At 42.0% G+C, this 15,389-nt stretch overlaps 2 protein-coding genes across 3 annotated transcripts in view; one reads left to right on the top strand and one right to left on the bottom strand.

Moving 5' to 3' along the window:
* The first annotated feature begins 1,604 nt into the window (after nt 1–1,604).
* On the top strand, nt 1,605–5,808 carry bdh1 (3-hydroxybutyrate dehydrogenase, type 1). The gene is made up of 5 exons (XM_023286440.3): nt 1,605–2,124; nt 2,585–2,695; nt 3,267–3,408; nt 3,482–3,634; nt 4,543–5,808. The coding sequence occupies exons 1-5, from the start codon at nt 1,912–1,914 to the stop codon at nt 5,007–5,009; spliced, it is 1,086 nt and encodes a 361-aa protein (XP_023142208.1). The 5' UTR covers nt 1,605–1,911; the 3' UTR covers nt 5,010–5,808.
* Nucleotides 5,720–15,389, bottom strand: part of nck1b (NCK adaptor protein 1b) — a 28,362-nt gene continuing 18,692 nt past the window's right edge. For both annotated transcript variants that reach the window (XM_023286437.3, XM_023286438.3), the window contains 2 exons: nt 10,302–11,056; nt 5,720–10,195 (listed from right to left, as the gene is read on the bottom strand). In XM_023286437.3, coding sequence (XP_023142205.2) covers nt 9,995–10,195; nt 10,302–11,056 — 956 coding nt within the window. In that variant the 3' untranslated portion in view covers nt 5,720–9,994. The remainder of the gene's footprint in view (nt 10,196–10,301; nt 11,057–15,389) is intronic.

The following is a 15,389-nucleotide window of genomic DNA, read 5'->3' as shown; positions in this document are numbered from 1 at the left end:
AAATCTTAATAGGAATAACTTTTGGGGGGACACAAAGAATAATTCAGATACTGAAATATTTATACTGTCCAAATATGAAAGTCATCGGACACTGACTTTGAATATAAGTACTCTAACAATATTAGCATCATTTCAGGAATGTTCCTCGAGAATCTTCCCACCAGGAGACGATTTAATAATCACTACGTTACTGATGAATGTTCCAATTTAGCACCTTCTTATCCACTTGCAGGATGCATTCCATACATGTGCAGTAGGTCAACCTTTAAGCATTGCATACATGTAGACTATGGAGCCAAACGTGCCACAAACTGCCTCCCTCTTGTGGTAAATGTTTCCTGATCACCACATTTACTGAATTATTAAACCGAGCAGGTTTTGAAAGCAACTGAAAATTACCACAGAATGCATAAAATAAAATTATTTTCCCCGCCCAACGTGCGCCATAGGCCACTGTGCCAAAATTCCCCCATCATGCAGGAGCTGCATTTTATGTTTATATCCCAACCTTGTATAATCTTTGCTCAGCCTATCTTGTGTCCTGATCATTGTGGGATCAGACAGTGTCTACTGAGCAGTTTGACATCTAGCCAGAAGTGCAAAGGAAGAAGTAAAAGTGCAGTGCAACGTAAAATGTCAAGGTGGAATAGCTTTAAGGGCAGCATGAACGTGCAATGATATATACAGTATTGACAGTGCGTGTAAGTATGCAAGTTAGATGAACATCAAAGGCAAGTATATGTAGGAAGAGTATGTACAGTATGATATAGTGTCAACAGAATAAACAGTATGAACAGAGTGGTATGAACATGCCAAGTAGTAAGGAAATAAAATAAGGTGTGCTAGACAAATAACAATACAAAGACAGATAAATGTTAATATAAAGGGTTGGAATAATTACACTATGAGCAGTATACAGTATATATAGTAGATATAAAATACGATCTTATGTGATTCTAAAGTTCAGCATGCAAATGAATCATATGCAAACACTTGGTTCCAAAGGCCTAAATGGTTAGACACTACTTACTGTTTCACTTTAGATATTTATTTGATAATTTTGATTTATTATATATATTTTAGCACATTTTTATTCATATATATATATTTATTTTTAAAGTTATTTTCTTTTTTTTTAAACATTTTATTGTGCATTTTGTATCTTCAAATATTTTTCTATTATGTTTATTTTATATTTTATGTTTTTCTATTGTGTTGGTGGTCACTTTACTCTTTGTGCTTGCTACAGTCACAACAGAATTTCCCCTTGGGGATCAATAAAGAATATCTATTCTATTGTATTCTAATCTATATTTTTCCAGCAGTTTACGTGCCATTTAAGTTAAAATGCCCCTTTTTACGGCTTCCCCAGCTGCAACAACATGCGACAACAGAGAACATCGTAAAACAGCGTCTTAACAGTGTAAATGTCGCAATTTTTGCCATTTTGATTTGTTTTGGGTTTTGTTTTTTTTTTTTTTTAATAAAAGTGTTTGACAAGTTACGGTTTCTAGTCGTTATGGTATTTGACCGAATACACCAACTGAGCATGCGCACTAGCGGCATTGTCCGTAGGGACCATATACTGTATGGTGGGGACTCGGAATGCGTCCAGTTGACGAAATTTACGTCACTCGGAGCCGAACCGAGCCGGACGGACCCGAACGTTCTCGCGGGCACATAACGTACAAACACAAGCCTCCTACGGTTTAGTTTTAGCGAAACAAATAATATAAAGCGGGCGAGTTAACTGAAAACACCGTTGTAATCTACTTAACGGTTATTTTCTCTTAAATTATTCAACGTTTCTTCGGCTTTCGCGCTGCTGCGGAACAGGGGGCGTGCCGTGACCCCTCTCCATGGGTGATGTAGACCGCTAAGTCAGGAAAGTAAACACACCGTTCCGCCAAGATGGCCCCTCTGTCCGTGTTCCGAGTGGCTCTCCTGGTGTCATTTTCCGTGTTCCTGACCGTGGTGTTGGGCTTCGGGCTGCCTGCTCTGCTGAACGCGGCCATGAGGATGTTGGGTTTACCGGAGACCAGCGTGACCGAGTGCATAGTTGTGCTCTATGCAGTTTTTGTGCTGTACGTTGCGACGCCTCGAATTCCCAGAGGACTGGTGGAGGTAATGTTCCAGTGTGGTGTGTTACATCCAACACGGAAATGAGCTGTTTTCCTTGTGTGTGAGCTTGTAACACATCTATTAGTTATACAAATATAACGGCAACGTTCACATATGCCACACAGAACCCTGATGTGGAACTGAGAGGCTCGTAACTCACAAAATCCCATAGAAGAAAGGCTACAGTTATGTTGAATAAGGCGTTTGTTAAGCATTAGCATTACAAGTATAGTTGTAAATAGTGAAATGATGCTGTTTTGTACTAATAACTCTACTGGTGTCCTATTTTATTATACATTTCATGATACGTAGGCAAGGCAATGTGTGTTTTTAATCATCCCTGGCGTTTTTTTGTACACATAAGGTGCTGTAAACTCATGCAAGTCTTTCAGTATGTGCTTGTATTTAAAGTGTTTCTTGGTTAAAATGACAAAATCTTGTTATGTTGTGCCCCTGTGTGTAGGTCAAAGGGAAAGCTGTGTTCATTACAGGCTGTGACACTGGCTTCGGTAATGCACTTGCCAAACATCTGCACAAGCTTGGCTTCACAGTCTTTGCTGGGTGTTTTCTTAAGGTAAGGTTAAAATATAATTCATCTGTTAATAGCAGCACTGTGGCATCTTGATGGGGATGTGTAGTTCCTGAATTCATGGAAAGCAAAAGGGGCGACACTTTGGCAAAAATGTCAAAATCCTGCAAAGATTAGTCTTATGTACAGTAAAGAGGCGCACCTTTCCAAAAACACTGCAGTCCTACACATCAGCTGTGCAAATGCCAAAGTCTCTACTAAATTTGTTCTGACGTGGCACTCAGTCAATTCCCCAATCAGCCTAGAGCCTAAGGCCTGAAGAAGACAAGTTTTGTCCTGTCAAGTCTATAACTACACCCACTCTGTGCTGATCTCCTTGCATGTTGGTTCCAAATGTAATGTAAATGGTTGACACTTTTCCCATGAGATGCAGTGCATTTTAGCAGGTGCAGCCCTAATAAATCAGTAACCACCAGCTTAGTTTTTTTTAGCTCACCCTGACTTCTCACCTTGTATGAAACTGAATAAAATGCAAGATTCATTATCAGTGCATATTTTATAGCTTTGAGATTAAATTAAATATTAATATAATGACTTACTGACGTCACCCTTGCAGGATAAAGATGGAGAAGGTGCGAAGGAGCTTGAGGAATTTCACTCAGATCGCATGAAGGTGGTCCAGCTGGACGTCTGCAGTGAAGAGCAGGTGAACAAGGCCGTGGAATTTATTAAGGACAACTTGGAGGACTCAGAAAGAGGTAAATGACTCTATAATGCATCAGAGCTGAGACACAGACTGCACTCTGACCTTCTGTCGTGTCCGTGATTCAGGTCTGTGGGCTGTGGTGAACAACGCCGGTGTGGCAACGTTTGGAGAAGTAGAATTCACCTCCATGGACACCTACAAACAGGTGTCAGAGGTAAACCTGTGGGGCACCATCAGGGTCACCAAAGCTGTTCTGCCGTTAATCCGCAGGGCGAAAGGTAAGAAAAAAAAAAATCACACTGTAGATTAGATATTATTACTCTGTGACATATAAACACGGCTCAGTTAAATTATGTCCAAAGTGACAATACCAAAGTGCAAAAATCTGAGAGGGATACGCACCATGGATTCTACAAGGCTTCATTTTGCTCAAGTTTCTTTGTGGAGGATTATAAGCATTGTTCGAATTCCGGTCTGAAAGAAAACAGTGCAGCCGAACAATAAGTTGTGTCCCGTGATTTCTACAAAGAATGCTAAAAATGCAAACAAAGCCTGACATTGAAAGAAAAACCCCTTCCCCATAAGGTAAAATTAAACTTTTGACATTATGAGAACATTTCTAGCGAACATATCTGAACATGGTTACAAGTAAAGAAAGTAACAAAAATGTCAATGTAAAAAAAGTGTAAAATGAAAAGAATATATTTTACAGTAATGATAAATTGGCAATTGGCTGTTTTTATGTGACATTTGAAAGAAAACATGACACCAGTGGTTTGAACTGTGACTGGTAATTCATTCAATAACCTTTAAAATGGAACAACAAGTGAGTAGATGAGTTGTTCATTTACTAGTTAAGATATCCAAATGTCACAGTAGTTGTCAGTAAACAAACTTACCAGACAGTAGGCAACTGGAGAGCGGTGTGGTGCAAGAAACAGTGATGTAGTTAAATTATTTGCTCATCTAAGCAAAGGTCCCAACCAGGATTTTGTTAAGAATGTTGCTAAAGACAGTTGAACTCTGGACTCTGCACCAGAGGCTTAATTTTGAATTTTATTTAACTGTAATCCTTTCATCATCCACTGTAAGAGTTGTTAAAAGACTGGTATCCTCAGAGCGTTGGTTGGACATTATTATAAAATCCTGAGTGTATTTCTGCTGCCTTTATATCTCTTGACTGCAGGTCGTGTTGTGAACCTGGCCAGTATGTACGGGAGGATGGGAAATGCGATGCGATCACCGTACTGTGTGTCTAAATATGGTGTGGAAGCTTTTTCTGACTGCCTTCGCTACGAGATGAAGACTTGGGGAGTGAAAGTGTCCATAATCGAACCGGGGAACTTCATCGTGGCCACTGGCATCCTGACCCGTGACATTGTGGCCTCCACGGCCAACAAGCTGTGGAACGAGGCGCCTTCCGACGTGAAGGAGGATTATGGGAAAACCCACTTTGAGCAGCACATGGCCCTGATGCGCTCTTATTGCAACAGCGGACAGAGAGATGTGGCGCCTGTTCTGGACGACATCACCGACGCCGTCATGTCCAAGCGTCCCTACACGAGATACAACCCCATAGAGCCACACTGGTGGATCAGAGCGCAGGTGATGACACATCTGCCGGCCGCCATATCCGACCTTCTATACTTCTAAAAGAGAAGCCGTTCCTCTACTAGCTCCGTCTGTCTCACACTCAGATCACATAGCAGTAAATTCTTCAACTGTGTAGCGTTACGTGGATCTACAGACTTACCCTGAAGAGGGCTCTCTGCTATGTATTCCTCAGCACTTGAAATCATTCACTGATCAAGCCTTAAAACTTAATGGTTTTTTAAACTGTAAGTAAATTATTGCACTTTGCTTTTCATACGTCTGGCAAGAACCATAACTTTATCTATACAGATATATTCTCTGATAAGTAGTAACTACTTTGTGTTTGATATAAGCAGGGTTATGTCACAGCTATAAAAACTTCATTATCTTTTTGAAAAGTTTGTGCTTGTCCTCTTCTATCTTGTGTTTTTATATGATATTTGTAACGTTTTTGCCTTGTTGGAATCTTCCGGGGACCACTTGGTATGAGGCTGGTTCAGCTTGAGAAGGCTCCCGCTGTTCTGTTGTGGCCGACGCCGGAACAAACCAAGGTCAGCTACTGTAACACCATGGTGAGATCTGGCTGGACCCGCCACACAGTTACATAACAACAACACAAGCCCACTTTGTCTCGCATGCTCCGTGAGATCCTGCGTGCAACTCTGAGCTCTGATGATGTGATTAATGGGCATGCTCGAACAAAAATGTTGTCCCTCCTTCCCTCCCTCCGTTTCCCTCTTTGCTGGCACAATATTTTGTATATAGAACAATGCAAATGAATAGAGCATTTTATTTTAAAATATTACAATCACAGTATCATTTTTCAAGAATGATTTGAAATAAAGTGACCAAAATATTACTGTGTTTTGTGTAAAGTGTCATTTGAGATCCACCTGGGTGGTGAAAGTAAATGTAGTTTTACAAATGACCACCAGGTGGCGCACATGCATCGCACAAAATTACCACACCTATCCTCATGCATGAATTGTGCTGCCATCAGACAATTTCAACATTGCAATTTAAGCTGTATCATACTGACATTAGAGCAAAGCTATTACACAAGCAAAAAACATCTAGTTTTTTATGACTTGTAGACAATATTGCAATATTTTCCAATTCAGTAAAATACTGCTTTAAGAAAGAACATAATGACAAAGTGGAAGTACCAATGTTAACGTATTTGAACTTCGCTTCAGTTAAAAACAACAGACATTATCCTTTTTATGCCGTTTATTACGTCTTTTGAACACTCTAATAAACTCTTCTAAATTATTACACCTGAAGACGATCATCTCCCCTCCATAAAAACAGTATTAAGAGCATGACATTAAATTTTCACAGCACTGCCTTTTATCATTCCACAGCATGAATCGGTTTTCTTCACTCTCTCATACAGAAAAAAGCTTTGTGAGACAAAGAACACCACAGAAATGTAAGCAGCACAAAAGCACCAAAGTTAAACACGGCCCACTTGAGCGGAATATTATCAATGAAATCTAAAGGTGAAGACTCAAGAATATCTCAGGCTTGTGCAGTCAAGAAAGCCAAGTTTCCACTGCGGTGTAGTTCTTGATCATTGATGACAATCTCTTGATAATATCGGTCACAACTGACATCCGTGTCTTTTTATGCAGATTGAAAACCATTTCTGTACAGCTACAAGGCTCTGCTCATGCGGCCTCCATTGTTGTAAAATGAAAAAGATCCCAGTAACAATATCTATGCAGGGAGATACTGTAGTTCTGTATTTGAATATCAAGTAAAACATTTAAGTATTGAGGAGTTTTTTTTTTTTTTTTTTTTTACATATTTAAGTGGCTAAACTGCAAAAGTGAATGTCTTACACTAGTTTTACATACAGACATAAAAAACTATATCCTTAGAAACCTTGACGGTTTCTTCACAACCAACAATATGTGATACCGTTACTTGAGGTGCTCATACATGAGATTCAGGTTATGATTACATCACACCTGGGGTTATGTTTCTGAATGAACATCAGCACATATTTTTATACTGTACATGTAGGCATTCACTGTTCACTTAAGAAGTTATACTTGATGAAATCTGCTATGGTAAGGTCACTTGAAACTACACACAATAACAACTAACGGGCATTTTATGCATGACGAGAAAAAAAAAACGAACAAAATTGCCAGCCTACATCAAAGTGAGCGCTTAATGAGGAAATACCCTTCCCTATGAGGATGTTTTCAGACATCCCAACAGGTCGCTCACTAATCACTCAACTGACGCACATGCAAAGCTTTAACCAAATGGCGCACAGTGGTGACAAGAGCAGTGGGAAGCACAGGACAGAAAGAAAAAAAAACAGGACACTAAACCTTTGGTTGACAAAAAGCTGTGAAGGCACATTAAAATCTCCTCCTAAATCCTTCAAACTGGGGCACATGGCGTTGGCGTTTGTCACTTTAATGCTGCGTAATAGCGCAGATGCTGTAGAACTGGAAGTCAGGGAGGAAATTTTGCCCAGAAAAAAGAAAAAGAGTTGCTGATCACAGCTGATTACAAATGTAAGCAAACATTATCACATAACGTGTCAGCAAAATGGCAACAATGCAACAGAGAGGGATTTGGGTGTAATAAGTGACAGGATTTGTTAAACCCAAACACTAATCTGGTGAATGAAAAATGAAGGGAACACAGGCACTGGTGTCCAACGCAACTTGAAATGACGGTAAAATTGAAATTTATAGATTCGGCACCCACATTTACCAAAAATCACTAAAGCCATGCTAATAAACAAACCTGCGATTTACTCGTTCAACCATGTGTTTCTGTTAAATATTTCTGTCAGATGCTTTTTAATGCTGGAATGTTGTTTTTGTACTGCTTAATAAGATGCAGTCTTACATATCAAGTGGTACTGGTAGGGTAAAATTAGCACTTGGCCTTTGAACCCATCATAAATCCAACTGAAAGGTAATTGTTTCACTGTTCACAAATCATCTTGTACAGCTGCAAAAGAGAGGAAACAGTCTTCACACAGCTTTTTCATGAGTAGGTGTCAATCACATGGGGAATGGAGGGGAAAAAAGAGGTTCACACCCATGTCTGTGCTCTTTCATGACAGTTTTTTTTTTTTTTTAAATCATGCTTGGATTAACCAGACCTTAAAAGCCCTTCTAAATCAATCCCATGTAAAATCCTTTTTATTCTCTATGATACATCAGCATTGGCCTCTGTTCATGTCCCTGCTTTTATATGACTAGGCGTGGTATTCCAGATACTCTTATCCAGTGGAACAGATCCTCCAAAGTCCTCCCTAGTTCCTAATTTACTGCTTTTATTTATTTAATGTCCATTTTCCCCCTTTCCTCCTCTGTGAAATCCCCTCTTCCTCCCTCTCTCTCTCCCTGTTTTTCTGTGCTCGGGTCCAACTGGCCACAGCTGGAGAACTCATCATCGCAGGCATCGTGATCATCATCATCTCCCTGAGCCCACTGCCGGAGCGGCTCCCTGCCAACGCTGCTGCAGCTCTGATTGCAAGCAATAGCAACTAGCTGCCCCTCGCCATTCAAACACTACTTGGTCCACTTTCGCTCAACAGATAGCCTTTCACTGGAGACCTTTACTGTAAATATAAACCATGTGTGCGGCTGAAAACATTTAGATGCACCGTTTTCTGACTTGACATCGGCCAAACTTGCTCCTCGATATATTAAGTCATGGAAATAAAAGCCCAAATATCAAAGAGAACGCTCATTTAGGCCGGTTGCTTTCTTCACTCCTTAGCCATAAGGAGTTGTTTTTCAGAAAAATCCCTTGTGCCTGCTTAAGGAAGAGGGCGTCTCCTAGCATGATGTATATGCTGTGCAACCACACAAACACGACCCCTGGGCGACCCCTTAACTCCTCCATTCCCTCCAGTGATCACTAATTCAGGAGCGGTGACATCATCCTGTGGACTGGCCCGCCATTTCCCCTCCGAGCTCCACAGAGCTGTTTGTTTGGAAGCTGCACCGTTGTCGGCGTATATCCCCTCCCTCACCCCACCTCGCTGCCCTCCATCCTGAGAATCGTCCCCTTTGGCAACACTGGGAAGACGCATCAGCAAGTCTCAGACGAGGAGGGAAAAAGATACTTTCTGACTCCTTGCATGACCTCCACATGCACAAATAAAATCCCCGCATCGCCCACGTGGGCAGATAGTCTCTCGTTTGGGAGATACAAAGAAGGTGTTAGGACACTATTCGGTTTGCGTGCATCCATGCAAAGTCATGGGATTCGGAGCCCCGACTGTCTTTGTAACATTCACATGATGTGGATACAGCAATATGTGAGACAAGCAGTTCTGTTGTACAAAAAGCAAGATGAATATCTAGTTTGACCTTGCACAAGAAGAGGAACCCTCCAGATCCTCGACAAAACAGATGCACAGTGCGATATTCCAATCTCTACAACATCGATCCTAACAGAAGTGTATCGATAAATATATTTTGGTCACTTAATTTTTATTCATGATTAGCAGAAGTTGTGGCTTAGTGTGTCCACAACCACGAAGAAAGCGTCAAGACAGACGACACAAAAAAAGAAAAGTAGATCTCCAGGCTCTGAATTTGCTAACATCTGGGGAAAAAAAATGCCTCAGTCAGGTGGTTGTGGTGTATTGTATACAGTTAAAAATCACATTTTTAAAAGAAACTGTTAAAAAGATTATATATTATCAACAAAAAAAAAGAAAACTAAATGCAACTCTAATAGATATCAAGGTGGAAATACATGGCAATGCCTATAACCTAACACATCTGGATAATTTAAAATAGGCGACCAAGAAGTCTGTAGTCAACTCTCAGGAGTCCATAGTCTTTTTGTCTCCCCCCTCCACGTCTCTCCCATGCTTTTTCCATACCTCCTCTTGGAATGCTCACAAATCGGGCATTTAAGTCCTGATGATGTGTTAAGTCTTCAGGCTTGGAGCTGAAATGTTAGTGTGTGTTCTGGTGTAAGTATCTGTATTATATATTGATGCCATTAACAATGTGTAGGTGTGTGTGAGTGCATGTGTGTGTGAGAGAGATGGATCAGGAGGCAGCCAGGGCCTTGATCAGGTACAGTTTGTCTCCCTGCTCACTGGTGAAGATGGGGGCCTTTTTGTAGTGTTCAACAAGCTCTTCCATAGAGTTGAACTTGCGCTGTCCAATGCAGTAAAGGTTTTCCTTCAGCTGCACTTTGAAATGCTTGTTCTTGCTCTGCGCCTTCAGGGAGATGGAGAAGTCGTTTGGCTGAAAAGGAAAGAGAAAACTTGGGTTACTGACAGGATTTCAAAGTAACTACAGAGAAAAGGTGACAAATAAACGGTTGTTTCAGGAGCAGGTTTAGGCTACTGACTGATGACTCGCTGTCTCGGATGAGGAAGTCTCCCTCTGTGCCTCTCTGATTAAGGGCCACCTCCGCTTGGTGGCGCGTCACCTTTCCGTAGTACCACTCTTTCCCCGCAAAACGCCCACTGCCTGAGGGCGAGATGTAGTCACAGTCAGGTGTGGGCGGCCCAGCAGGCCCTGCTGTGGGTTTATTGGAGGCGGAGTCCAGCACAGTGACGTAGTTCTTAGGCACCAAGCCCAGCTGTCCATCCGCTTTGCGGCACTTCCACCACTCCGGGTCGTTCTCGGGCTTCTCCACGACCTCCATTACCTCGCCCTTCTCAAAGTTTAGTTCCTCGTCGTTGCCTGAGCTGAAAGGGTAGAGTGCCTGAACCGTGTGCAGCACTCTGTTTCCATTCGTAGTGCTGTTCACCACGGCGGCTAGCTTCTCTGTTAGCGATCCGGCCGGGTCACCGAGCCCGCCCATGCCCCCTCCCCCCGCCGTCCCGTCCACGTCCTCCGTCACGTAGTTGGACGGGAACCAGCCAGAGCGTCCGTTGTAGCTTCCGCGCCACCAGCCGTCACTGCACTTCTCCATCACCACCACCCGCGTGCCCTTCACCAAAGACAGCTCGTCCTCACGCTCCGCTGTGTAGCTGAACTTGACCAGGGCGGGCAGGTTGAGGTCATAGAGTCTCTCACCGTTATCTGCATACATATCTGTGTCGGCGTTGGAGGCTGTGTCTCTCATCCCCCCTTTTCTGCTCTTCACCTTCCCAATTCCTGGAAGAAAATAATTAAGGAAAGATGTTAAGATTTGCAGAGATCATGACTGTCGTTTGCACTAAAGTGAAGTCCAGGAGACTGACATCATTGAAACAGCAGGCACAGATGCCTTTTTGTGTAAATTAGACCTTAGAAGTTTACTAAAACACAAGTCCCTTTCTTCACACCCTTCCACTGATGCGGAACAAGTCTCAACAGACGAACAAAAACCACACACACACATTATAAAACACCTCTAAAAAATTTAAAGGAGGAAAAAAAAAATCCCAGACAAATACCAGGGAGCAATAATAAGCATTATGGGCTGTTCTGAAATACAGTAAGGGTGGGTAAGCAGGGCTAAATATCATTCCTTTTCCACATTACAGTGCCTAAACTCCCCCCCAAACACTCCAAATCCAAATACATTCTTGGGGATTAAGCCTAGGTGCTGAGGAAACAAAAAGCAATGCTGGCGTGGTGAAAAAAAGCGCGAGTGGGATGAACACTTGTTTTGGCATGGGCCAATAAATCCTGTGGAAACTTAAGAAGTACTTCCAGTACTGCCACCTAACATTGAAATTAGCAACAGTCTACATTTGTCTTGAACCCTGGAGGCCGAGATGTTTTGTCACATTTCATTGTTGCTAATCACACCGTACTAATCACCTCAGCTGCTCCAACACCTGCAGCTTTGCTTGCACTGCAGCTTTATAAAAAACTCCATCACACTTCTGTCAACACTCTTTATAGTACTCAATCCTCCCCTTCGTGCGCACCAACTCTCCACTCCCTGTTTCCTCCCAACCCAATCACTTTCCAAGCACCCCACTGTGCTCACCCTTTGACTTCACTGTAATGTGGGGATGATTAAGAGCATATTTATCAAGACTTTATCAACTGTGGGTAAGCAGAAAAGCTTTTCTATTCCGTTCGCTGGCAACTTGGGAGACACACACACACACACACATACATGAGTGACCACTGGCAAAAGGGTGGATTTCAGCATGCAACCAGTCAGCATCTTGCTGCTGAACAACTCTCAGGCTAACAGTGGAAGGATTACCATGCCCTTGAGCCGTTTCCTGGGTTGTGGAGCCTTGAGGCCAAGCTCTAGAGGGCCTGTGGTCATCGTCTTGCTGGGCAAGAATTTCCACTTGGCAGCCTGACATGCTAACGGTTGTAAGAAACACATGCGTAGAGTAGAAAGCAGCTCTATTACTGAGTCTGACCTATCCATACATTACTTTCTTGTGTGGAAAGCAAGGGTTAAACATTTTCCTACTTCTTGCAAAGCTACTATTACAATACTGTAATCATCCCAAGTCTACTGATGATGCAGGCCAGACTATTGCTAAGACTAACCAGACGCTGATATCAGACACAATGAGCAGACTAAAGTACAGACCCTATTTCTGATTACGTTTGCAGAGCGATTGCTTGCATAATCAGAAGACAGCTGGGTGAAATTATACAGTAAAGCAGGGTGTAGTCTCCAGGACAGAGTGGGGACTGTGACTAATGTGTCACAATACCGTACTGAATATGCTTTACCACAGATAAATTCTAACTGAAAGGTGTCTCTGACTCAAGGAGTGCAGACAAATTTCACGGTAGCGCTGAGAGTCCAACGTCAAATTGCTTCCAGGTAGACCCTGTTATTAGTCACACCACTGTACATAACTACAGACTCCAGACAGGGTGTTAAGAGCTGATGTCTGTAGGTGGAGGTTAGGTACTGCACAGATGCTAGTTATGCATCTGTGCAGTCTTCATAACTCCAAGAAAGAACTGCAAAAACACAAGACCAACATGGACATTTTGAGAAAAAAAAAAAAAAGGAAAAGATTGATGGGATATGTGTTTTTATCCTCATAACAGCATGACACTCACAAAATCTTGATCCACAAGAGCTGAAATATAACACGTGAATTCTGAAAAGAAAAAAAAATGTGATCACGCAGGTGCAAGCTCCAGGATGCGTCTTTGCACAGTTGGAAATGACCTAGTTAGCTCCAATCAAAGGTTAGGAGTCAACTTTGTATAAATAAAGTATCTCTGAGATCCAGCTGAGAACAGAGACAACTGAGAGTTTATATTTTATCTCTCTGGCCAGGTAACACAACCCTTATCAGTGTCCCTGTCACAGGGTTTTTTATTTACTGCTTCCTGCTACACATGGACTTTGCATTAAAAAAGCAGAGCCGCTACATTTGACTAGATGCTCAATCTGTACCAAGGCAATAACAGGAGGGTGGGATTTGCCTATAGGTGGTTGATACTAGAAGAGAAGATAAGGGGTTGTTATTGAGGGCATCTGCTTCTCTAAGGGCCCCATCTGTCCTGCTGTTGTAGGTTAATTATAAGAATTCACATGTGTGGCTGTGTAGGAGAACTGGGACTTTGTGCTTCCTTTTTACAGGTTAGCAGAGGCTCTTATCTTTTAAAACCAAACACACAGAATGGAAATGCTTAGAGTAATGCCAGACTAAACTTTAAGTGGTCTGTATACACTGCAAACATCCGTGCTGCAAATGTAAAGACAGACCAGTCGCTTTTTTTTCCCCACAAGGTGTGCACGACTCTTTTACTTAGACACGTGTCATAGTGTCTACAATGTGTTTAAATTTACCTACTAGTAAACGGGGAATGACTGCTTTGAATCAGACAAGGCTTTTCCTTCAGAGTCTTCACAACTTTATACCTTACAGACTCTCCTGTAATCTGTAATGTTAACTTACCCATATTATAAGCTCACAGCACTGTACTGGGTCCAAAAACTGAGGACACAACAATCACAAAATAAAAACCGTCTTGTTTTGCCCAGACCCTATGCCATATGTGCATTGCAAATGTAGCCAGAAAAAAGAAACAAAAAAAAACCATTCTCATTAGTCAGAATATGTTACATATTCCTTGCCAAAGCGTAAAGTTCCTGCATTCAAAGGTGGACATGGCTGTATTCTGCTCAACCAACAGTAACTGATTTTGACGAGTATTTCCATGATATTCTGCCAGGTTTGTGGATTCAAGGGACCTCTGGGCACAATCACTAGGCCTTTAAACATGCATATGTGGAGTATTTTCTAACATGTAGAACTTCCAGATAACCTTGGCATTTATTTATTTTTTAGTGCATTTTTTGAGAAGTAATGTCAGCATATAAAGTGACTGTTGCAGTCCGAGGTCAGGAACTTCAAACCGGACCGATTCCTGCTGTGATGAAGATATCGCTGGATTATGTGCTGAGCTAAGCTGGGAATCTTAAATAATCTGAACAGTAGCCCACTGTACAGTTCAATACTGACACCTTTACCGCAACATGATAAAGAGGTATAAGCATAATCACTCAGCTGCAAACAAGTAGCTAATAGAAATAAGCTCATTTTGGGCCTAATATTGCACTGTGAAGAAAACAAGTGGAAATAACATAGCATTTTGCATTTGGTTTCACCTACAGTTAAAATAGCAGAGAAAAGGAATAAAACTAAAAATAAACTCCATTCTGGTCACACTGATAACAGCTTCCCCAACTCCTCCCAAGCTGGGAGAAGACTCTTCCTCTCAGTGTCGATACTTGCTTTCTCTAGCCTAAATTCACTTGAAATTCTGTCAACTACACGTTTGCAAGCATATGTGCATTTTGGGTATTTCTAACTTCCCCTGAAACTCACAAACATCTTGCTGCTCTGCCGCTACCCGTGAAAAGCTTACAATAGAAATTATTAAGTACTGTGCACTGGAAATTTTTCTCTCTTTCGACGTCACGTGCTTTTTCCTGCGTATTTCCTGCAAGACGGATGCAGAGGAAGGAAATCGTATTGCATCAGATGGCGGTAAATCAACGCAAACAATGACAAAGACCTTAACACGAAGATGTTAAACCGTTCTGGAAAAGTCACTGTGTGTGTACAGACGAGGTACAGCAGCAGGAGGAGAAGAAAGTGCTGGGGAGGTTGTGCGGCTACCAGTGACAGACAGGAACTAGTTTTGTTTTTTAACTCTGGTCTCAGTACGTTGGCTGGCTGTCCATTGTCTGCTAGGGCCCTTTCGACCTCTTGGCTTCCCTCCATTCCAGGGCTCTTCCTCTGTGGACGACAACACCCCGCGTCAGGCTGTCTGACAGTGCCAGAACATCCCCCTGCTTTGACACGGCACACACTTGCTTCTAGTCTAGATTTCAAAACAGCCCTGACCACTTCTCCGTGGCAAATTACCATCATATCCTAAATTGTATTTCTGGTAAGTTCGCCTGAACTAATATGTAGCAAAATTGATGTCATTTGGTATCAGACTCTATACGTTGACAGCAGCCCTGACAACAATGTGTCACCAGACAAGTAATGCAAAA

The sequence above is a fragment of the Amphiprion ocellaris genome, chromosome 22 (genome assembly GCF_022539595.1).
Source record: "Amphiprion ocellaris isolate individual 3 ecotype Okinawa chromosome 22, ASM2253959v1, whole genome shotgun sequence".
NCBI lineage: Eukaryota > Metazoa > Chordata > Actinopteri > Pomacentridae > Amphiprion > Amphiprion ocellaris.
The sequence above is the reverse complement of the archived record's forward strand: the minus strand, read 5'-3'. Positions and strand labels throughout refer to the sequence as shown.

Excerpts from the sequence above, each read along its gene's own strand:
- bdh1 (XM_023286440.3), top strand. The coding sequence starts at position 1,912 with ATGGCCCCTCTGTCCGTGTTCCGAGTGGCTCTCCTGGTGTCATTTTCC. Across the intron at positions 2,125-2,584 it reads TTCCCAGAGGACTGGTGGAG|GTCAAAGGGAAAGCTGTGTT; the intron begins GTAATGTTCCAG and ends CCCTGTGTGTAG. Across the intron at positions 3,409-3,481 it reads CTTGGAGGACTCAGAAAGAG|GTCTGTGGGCTGTGGTGAAC; the intron begins GTAAATGACTCT and ends TCCGTGATTCAG.